This window comes from Plecotus auritus, assembly GCF_963455305.1.
Source record: "Plecotus auritus genome assembly, chromosome: 8".
Lineage (NCBI taxonomy): Eukaryota > Metazoa > Chordata > Mammalia > Chiroptera > Vespertilionidae > Plecotus > Plecotus auritus.
In genome coordinates this window covers 168,605,124-168,614,008 of record NC_137782.1, presented here as the reverse complement: position 1 = coordinate 168,614,008, position 8,885 = coordinate 168,605,124, and the positions used below count along the sequence as shown (strand labels likewise).

The window sequence follows — 8,885 nt, the reverse complement described above, 5'->3', positions numbered from 1 at the left end:
TTCTTGGTAAACTCAAAGCTCTTTGGAGACAGGGAGTGAGTGGGGAGACAGACGCTAAAACCGAGGTGGAGGGGAAGTAAGAAAATAAATATGAGCAGGGGGCCAAGGTAGACAGACACGGGGCACAGGGAATTTCCCCGCCCATCCCATCCCTGTCACCCCCTAACCATAACGCCGAGGTTAGGGCGGGGGGACAGGCTGGCTTGGGCAGAGAAACCTGCTCATCGCCAAGAAAGGCGCCGCCCCGTTTCCTGCATTTGGAGGGAAACGATCCATCCTGCATTGCCTGTAAAATAACCGTTTATTTCATATTTTTAAAAACTCCAGTGATAAATGTCCGTTACCGATGGTCAGCATAAAGTGCCAATCGCAATGCAACGCCCTAATCCTAGCCGGCGGCTCGCTCAGGCCCCTCCAGCCACAGCGCCCGCGGCCCCGCCCCGCCGGCCAGTCCCGGAGCCCGCGGCCCGCAGCGCTGCCGGAGCGGGGAGCAGGGAGCGGGGAGCGGGGAGCGGGCGCTGCGAGCCCCTTGGCCGAGCCGGGCGGCCGGCGGCTGAAGCAGATACACGGGTTACACTTTTGCAGGCTCCCGGGTGGGGATGGGGCGGGAGGGGGGTCTGGAAGCTGCGAGCGCGCACAACTTCTGTTCCTCTCCCCTCTTTCTCCGCAGTCAGAGTTACAAGCTTATATGGTCAAAGAAAAAAAAATAATAAAGAAAACGTATAAAATAACAATAGAAAAAGTAATACTTCTGGGGGAGGCGCCGCTGCGGCTCCGCGGAGCTTTCGTTCTTCTTATATATATATTTTTAAATGTAGTTTCCCTTCCGCCACGTGAGTACCGCCTTTTTGGCCAAGAGTTTAGCCGCGTCCTGGGGGAGCCGCCCTGGCTGCTGGGTCGCGGCCCCCGGGCGGGGCTCCGTAGTCTGCAAGCGGCCGGGACCCCAGGGACGTGGTTTGGGCCCGGGAAGGTCCGAGAGCCCCTCCCGCGGGCGGTCCGCTAGAGTCGCCTTCCGGCTTCTGGTCCCTCTGGAGGAGGAGGTGGCGGGACCCAGGGTCCTGGCGAGCAGGAGGCTCTGTTTAGCATTTGATCTTGGAGGTTTTGAGCTCCTTCACCTGTGAGTGCAGCGTCTTGTGGACAGCGAGAGTCCTGGACTGGCAGAAGCCTTTCCCGCACTCTTGACACTTGAAAGGCTTTTCTTTGGAGTGGATATATCTGAGGACACAAACGGTCAGGGAATTAATGAATACCAGCAAAGTGATGCGATGTTAGAAGCAGTTGCCCCAGATCCCCTCCCACAATGGTGAGGTGCTTGCCCTCAAAAGAAAAGGGGGGGGGAGGCTGTGGGGTACCTAGTGTGGAGCTGGCAAAATGCTGTTTGCAGATGGAGCAGGGAGGTGGGAGAGAAGCTTGGGCAATCTCTGATCCATAAGGCCAATGGCCCGCATGCCCTCCTTATAAGGCCGGGGTCAGCGCTGGAGGTGAGTGAGGGGACCTGGGGTAGGACAATTTGCCGGAGCTGCACTGTCCCAGAGCAGACCCACCAGCCACATGTGGTTATTAAAATAGAAATTAAGCCAAATGTAAAAGGTAGTTTGTCAGTCACACTCCTTGCCCATCCCAAGCGCTGAGTTGTCACAGGCATGGAGGGTCACTCTCCATTTAGCAGAACTTCTACTGGACAGCACTGAGGATGGAGGGAGGGGTGAGCAAGGTATGCATGCTTGTCCGGAACTCACGGAGAGGAGACCCGACTTAACCTCCCTCCTATTTATCCCCTGTTCTCTCCACCCATGCTCCCAAAACTGATTCCTGGCTTCCTTCGCTATTTGAGGGAATTCCCAAAAGCTGGGGAGTCCCTGAGGGTGGGGGTATCTCAAGAACCTCCTCATTAGGGAGGAGGATGGTGAGGACCAAGGCAGACAGGCAGCTCTATGCTAGGGCCACCCACGGTGCCGCACCTGTGGTCTCTGAGGTGGTCTTGCCTCCGGAAGGCTTTGTGGCAGATGTCACAGGTGTAGGGCCTCTCGTCTGTGTGCGTCCGCTCATGGATTAGCAGGTTGTAGGACTTAGTGAAGTGGCGGCCACAGAACTTGCAGACAAACTCCTTCTTGGTCTTGGAGGGCAGGCGTCCTCTCGTGGGCTTCTTCTCTGGGGACAGCTTGGTCACATCCAGGAGGGCGCCCAGCCCACCAGCGGGGGAGCCGGGACCCTCCCCACGGCCAAGCTTGGACGGATCTTCTTGCGTGGCAGCCAAGGCCAGGTTGGCAAAATCAAAGCGAGGCTTGGTCTTGAGCGCCACGGGGCCGCCGCCTCCAGCGGTGATCTCGGGCTTGGGCTGGATGACGTGGGGGAACCAGGGAAAGGCTGGCAGCTGGAAGCGGGCGTCCACCAGGTTGGACACGGCTCCTGGCACTTTGGAAAAAGAGGACCGCGGCAAGTGCATGGCCGGGTAGCCGAGCGTCCACTGGTGCAGGTGCACGGCGTGCAGCGCGCTGAAACCATACAGGTTGGGCAGGTGGTCCGAGGGCACCGTGGGCAGGCCGTTTACTGCCTGGAGAAAGGAGTAGTTGGTGAGCTGCAGGGAGGGGTGGATGGGCACGGGTGCGGGCAAGGTTTTGCTGCCCATTGTGGTCGTTTCTGTGGGTTCTCAATCTGGGTCTGCAAAGAGAAGAAGGGAGTGGGGAGAGGACAAGTTCAGGGTAAATCATCCTTCTGAATTCCAGCCCAGCTGTTCCCTTCCTGTCCCCCAGTGCAGGCAGGAGCCCGGAGTCTAAGACACCACCCATGGAACCCACAGGAGAAGGAGAAGGAGAGGGAGAGGGAGAAGGAGAAGGAGAAGGAGAAGGAGAAGGAGAAGGAGAAGGAGAAGGAGAAGGAGAAGGAGAAGGAGAAGGAGAAGGAGAAGGAGAAGGAGAAGGAGAAGGAGAAGGAGAAGGAGAGGGAGAGGGAGAAGGAGAAGGAGAAGGAGAAGAAGAAGGAGAAGAAGGAGGAGGAGGAGACAGGAACCCACTGTGATCCGAGGGCTCCCTCCAAATGGCCTCTGGCAGAGATGCACAATTTGATAGAGGAAAGTAAAGTAAATCCAATGCAGGAAAGTAAATCCAATGCAGGAAAGTAAATCCAATGCAATGCAACTGACTTAAAGGAAGGAGTAAGGCATACAGGAGCCTGAGAAAGGCAGAAACACAGGGGAACTGGCATGCAGGAACTTCCATCCACGCAAGCCCGAGTCAACACAGAAGTATACTCTCCTGCAAAGATAACAGGAACCCCTGGAAACACATTTACATAACTACATGCAAATAAAGACAGAAACACACAAGGACAGAGCCACATATTCTGAAGCAGAGTTGACAACAAGGTGAAAGATTAAGTGGGAAGAGCGGTGTTCTACCCCCCCCAAAAAAAAATACAGGGAGAAACACACAAATACGAGAGGGATCATTCTGCACTCACGAAGAGCCTTCCAGACAGACAGCACACATACTAGTTCAGGCTCACACAAATCCCAGCATTTCCCAGCTCCTGTGCATGGAGGTCTACCAGCGGACCTTCAGTTTGGCCTCCAGAAGCCATAATCCTCTTTCTCCTGCAAACTCTCAACTTTGACCACAATTTTGCTTTTGGGATTCACTGTTAATGAGCCCTTGTTGACAACACCCTCTCTGAAGCTGTTTGTGGACTGATGCCCTTGGGGGTCACCTTCCTTTCAGGGAGGACACTGACACCCATCTTCATTAACTCAGTCAAACATCTGCAGTTGCACACAAGGGGACTTAGGTGCCCTCCCTACCCCCATAAAAAAGGGGCTTTGGGGTCTCTTGGGGGATGTTTGTGTGTGTGGTGAGCCCTGGACAGGTGGGTATGCCCGAGGGCAAGGAAGAGCATGGAGGCCTGCCTCAGCTGCCTTGCTCTAGCCACCTTCCAGCTGCAAGGCCAGAGGGCAGCCATATGGAAGTGACCAACAGGCTGGCATCTCCCGGGCCTCTTGGGTCCGGGTCTCCAGTCTCTGTGGACAGGGCTGCGGTCTGCAGAGAGGCCTGTATCTGTCTTTCCCAGACAAATGCTCCCTGCACTTTTTTTTTTTTTTTGTCTGTCTAGTGGAGGCAGAAACAGGAGGAACGAAAGTGAAAAGTGCACCCTCTCTGACACTGAACTCCCTCTAGGACACTCAAGTGCTGAAGGCCCTCTCCTCTGGGCTCTGAGCAGAGGGCTACTCAGGAAGTCCTTGTGGGGCAGGGAGCTTGGGACACTTTCTCCTTTGCCCCACCCCCCAATCCTCTGTGGCCCACTTCCTTTCCCCCTTCTTCCCCCTCTCCTCCTCCTGAGATCTCTCCTTCCCTGGGTGTGCGGGACGCTGCTCGGCTTCCCCCTTCACCGCACACGCTGACACCCACCTAGGCAGCGTGGGCGCCTGGCTTCCCCTCAGCCCAGGCCTGCACTCCGCTGCCTTGCCTTGCAGCAAAGCCTTCAGTGAGAACAAAGTGCCGCACTCGTTGGCGTCGGCGGGAAGAGTGAGGACTATCTGGACCCAGGAACCTTGTCCCCTGGGGCTGGCGGGAGGGTCACTCGCTATGCGTTCGGCCAAAAGGGCGGAAGCTCTGCTGGGGGTGGGAGTGGGGGGTTTCAAAACTCCCTGCGGCCAAGATGTGCGTGCTCCGTCCCTTTGGCGGGTGAATGAAAACCTAGTCTGACCGCAGCAATTAATTCAGCCTCCGGGCTAGGAGAGGCTCCAATCTGCAGCGGGCGGCCGAGCCTCCAGAACCGAGTGCTGGCGGCAGGCGGGCAGGGCCCTGGCCTCTGCTCCCATCTTCTCTGCTGCCCCAAGCGAGGGCGAGTGGGGGACAAGCGGAGACCATCCTAGAACTTGGGACGCGGCGAAGCAAAATAGGAATGGGGCCAGAGAGAAAGCAGGGGCCGTGTTGTGTTGGGAAGGAGAGAGGGAGGAGAAGCAGAAGGAGAAGGAGAAGGAGAAGGAGAAGGAGAAGGAGAAAACTCGCCAACTTCAAAGGTTGGCTAGGACTCGGGCGAGGTGAGCGCTCTTTGATTAGCTGTCACCTCCTCCGCCCTCCAGGAGCTGGAAATCAGATGCTATCTCAGGCTCCCCGGGACCTGCCGCGGGGCCCTCCGCTCCCTGGTCTCGGCGCTCGGCCGACCCAAGGCCAAGTGAGCGGCGGGACTCTGGCCTCACGCGGGTCCGAGCCCGCTCCGTGCCCCAGTGGGAGAACCCAAGCACCTGGCGTGCCCACCTGGCCTTTCCGCGCCCACCCCAGGAGCGGAGACGCGGGCGCGGCGGGCGGAGGGGCGCTGGCCGCCACCAGTGCTCCTGGGCCATCTGCCTGATCTTGTTTCCCCCAACACTCGATTGATTTTCCTCCACGGCGGGCGCAACCCCTTTCTTATTTTCTGCCCCATTCCGAGGACAGGGCTCCCCAGACTCTGGCCAACGACTTTGACTTTCCCGGGGACGAATTCGTTCGAAACGTGGCTCTTTGCACTAGGACCAAGAATGGGCCGAATGCACGATCCGGTTTCTGGCGGTCAGCTACGAGAAAAACACAGCTCACCCTGGCTCACCAGCCGGAGAGGATGGGCTCTGCTGGCCCTGTCCCTGGAACCCCAGTGGGAACTCTTTAGATCATTAAATTCGAGAGGGAACCCCTCTCCCCAGGCCCGGCATCCACTCCGCCAGGAGCGTGGGCCTCCGGACCTCAGGGTGCGGTTCAAGGTCCTGACTACGCGCAGCAAATGCATTTCGCGCTCCGAAGCCAGAGTCCCCGCGCGGTGGAGCGCCAAGCCCAGGGCTGCAGCCAGCCCTGAGCCGGGCAGTAATGAAGTGCGCAGAGTCTATTAAAGTGGTTTATTCGGGGCTAATTGAGCGTGTGCGAGTTAACTGCTTGCATTAATGAGGACGGAGCGAGCTCCTGGAGCTTGCCACTGGAGGAGCCCAGCGGTAGCCCCAGAAAACCATCCTTGACATGGTATCCCCAACACCAGTGACCGGCGGCCGAGCCCCAGGCGGGAGGATTGACCAGCCCGGCTACTTTTGTTGAATTTTCCCACGGAATGCGATCAAACGAATCCTTCTGCTAGGCTTCCATCCGCCGCATTGAAACGCCCTCTGCGTCCTTTAGCGATCTGCTCCCCAATCTTAATGAGACCACAATTCCTCAGAGGAGCCTAGGGGGGAACATCTACCCAGGCGTCTCCCTCCACCCTTATCCCCTGTCCCTGCCAACCCCTCTCTTCTCCGGGAGGCTGCGAACCTGGGAAACTAACGAGTCTTTGCACGTGGTTTCTGTTCCCAAGAGCCAGCACACAGCTCTTAGCCCGGTGAAATCTACCAAGTTGTGGCAACAAAGAAACTCCGAGCTGCTTTCCACCCCTCCAGCCTACCCCGCGCTGCCGCTGCTGGGGGAGCTGCAGAAAAGGTGCTGGATGTGGGTTTTCCTTCTGATCAGAGACGTCTCTGGGGAGAAATGAGCTCAGCGGGCCACCCCTCACCTCTTTCCCTCTCATCTCAGGCTCCCTCCTCTCCCGAAGGCTGGGTTTGGGGATAGTGAAGGGAGCAAACGAATTCTTCCTTCCCAAACCCCAACCTGGAGACACCCGCCGCTCCAGAGTGTTTCGGCGGCGGCGGCGGCGGCGGCGGGACGGTCTCAAGTTGGGACGTGGTGTTCGCGCCCCCTGCGCGCACCGGACAGTGGTGGGTTGCACTGCAGGCCTTGATCACACAGAGCCATCGTCCCCTAGAACACCCCAAGTCAGAGCGCCAAGTGCGAGACGGGTCAGGCACGGGGCCCTGCGCTCCCTGGTCGAGCTCCCCTCAAACCTTGAGCGCAACTACACAAAAGACAGATTCGCCAGAAGCGCGACCCCGCGAGGGGAATGCACCTGTCCCTGGGCGATGGCCGCGGCCGTGGCCATCCATCCACTCTCTTCCTTCTCCGTCAGCTAAGTTCGGGCCGAGCTAGGCGCCTGTCCCAGGAAAGTTTGTGTCCGCTGAAGTGGCTTCATTTTCTTAGAGGGACCCCCCCCCCTCCCCAGGCTAACTTTCCACATCCGTGGACACCTCGCCTCGGATTTCACGGAGTCCAGCCCCGCTGGGGACAGTCGTGGAAGCCCGCCCTCTCATTCCCAGGAGGTCAGAGGCCGGGGACCCCCCCGAGTCAGCACCCCCAACCACCCTAGGCTGCAGCGGCTCTCACTTTCGCAAAGTCCTGCAGCCTTCGCCTGGCCAGAGGAGCGTCCTTCTGGGATACTGAGAGAGAGGAGACACCCGACGCGCCGTGACAGGGGGCCGCGAGTCCTGCCCGCATTCCCCTCGCCGCGCTGGGGCGCCCAGGGCTGCAGTTACCTTGGTCCGCGGCGGTCCCGGGCTCAGCGCGTCTCTGGGGCTCCCGCTGCGGGGGACCCGGGAAGCCAGAAGCACTGGATTCCACAGGCACCCCCCGAGCTCCAGAGTCCTGGCCCCTCTCAAGCTGCGGGGACTCGGAGCGCCCGACGCGCGGGAAGCGCTCAGCGGCCGCGGAGTTCCGGCCGCCGGGGATGGCGAGTCCCGCTCCCGGCTCCCGGCTCCCGGGTTGGGTCTGAACCGGTAAAGGCTGAGAACGTGCTGGGGAGAGACCGAGCTCAGACTCACTCATCCCTTAGCACTGAGCCGCCTACTTATTTTAATCCACCACCCTCCCTCCTCCTTCCTCCCTCCTCCCGGCCTCGGGATTCCACCCCTCCCTCCCCTGCCCCCCAACCCTGCCCCGCGCCTGCGCACTGAGAAACAAAGTTTTGCTGACCCGGGCAGCCGTCTTTGGCAGCTGCGCTCGCTTAGCCCCGGCCTCCCGGGACCTGCGTTCCCAGCTCTGAAGTCCCGTGCGACGCCCTCTGTGTTGGCAGGCCCCCGAGGGCACCCCTATCGCCTAGCAGAAACAGCCCCTAGCAGATGAGAGCCTGGGTCTCCTGGCGTTTCCAGATCCTAATCCTGTGCGCCTAGGACACAGCCTGTGCCGAGTGGAGACGGGGTCACCGGGGATCCCCGCGCTGAAGCTTGGGCTCAGCACACTCGGGCCCCTGGCAGCGTCTCCTCTTCTCCCAGAATCCCTTCCCAGAGTGCGAGGGTCCCCGGTGTGGAGCAGCCCCCGGACATCCCAGCGTGCTTAGTCCCAGGACGGTACCCCAGACCTGGGTTACGAAGTTGGGTAGAAAGAGCAGAGGCAGAGGCGGAGAGCCGGGGAAAGAGGTTAAAAAAAAAAAAAAGTTATTTTCCAGGGACCCAGACCGTCTGGGATTCCACCCCAATGAACAGCCGCACCCTCTAATCACGCATTCATTTGTTTTGGAAGGATGGATGGGAGTGTGGAAAGCCGCACGAGGCACGTGAGACAAGCCGCAAAGTTCGTCAGCTACAGGCCCTCCGAGTCCAAGGCGCTGGGTCAGGTGGATTTGGGGATCTAGGAGGGTCAGGGTCCCCGCTGCCAGAAAGCCTGTTTTCAGGGCTGATGTCTTAGGGAGAGTGCCATTTACCCTCTGGACTGCTCACTGCTAGGAGCTGACCTTCAGCTGACCCCAGCCCTGACTCCTCCCTGGAACACCCAGCCTTGGGTTTGGGAGAAGGTGCTGGTTGGGGGGGGGGGGGGAGTAGGAAGGTTTGAGGGGGAGGGTCCAGGTTCACACACCGCACTCCTGGAGTTTGCCACACCACAGGGTGTGCTGCAGAGTGCCTCTTCCTAGCCCTGGGGGCTGAATCCTGGCATTAGTGAGTCTGTAGCATATTGGTCTCCTCCGGAGAGGAGCTGCCACCATGTTGAGCTTTGATCTGCTAGTCCGCTCTGATGTTTCTTAGGGTACCACTCCCTGATCTAGGACATAGTTGGAGGAGACCTGGT

At 59.2% G+C, this 8,885-nt stretch overlaps 1 protein-coding gene across 1 annotated transcript; it reads right to left on the bottom strand.

The window, feature by feature from the left end:
* Positions 1-284: 284 nt before the first annotated feature.
* OSR1 (odd-skipped related transcription factor 1) lies at positions 285-7,651 on the bottom strand. Its single transcript, XM_080687013.1, has 3 exons — positions 7,361-7,651; positions 1,962-2,661; positions 285-1,215 (listed from the first exon to the last, which is right to left on the bottom strand). Exons 2-3 carry the CDS (start codon positions 2,627-2,629, stop codon positions 1,080-1,082), a joined length of 804 nt encoding a protein of 267 aa, XP_080543139.1. The 5' UTR covers positions 2,630-2,661; positions 7,361-7,651; the 3' UTR covers positions 285-1,079.
* Between the last annotated feature and the right edge of the window lie 1,234 nt (positions 7,652-8,885).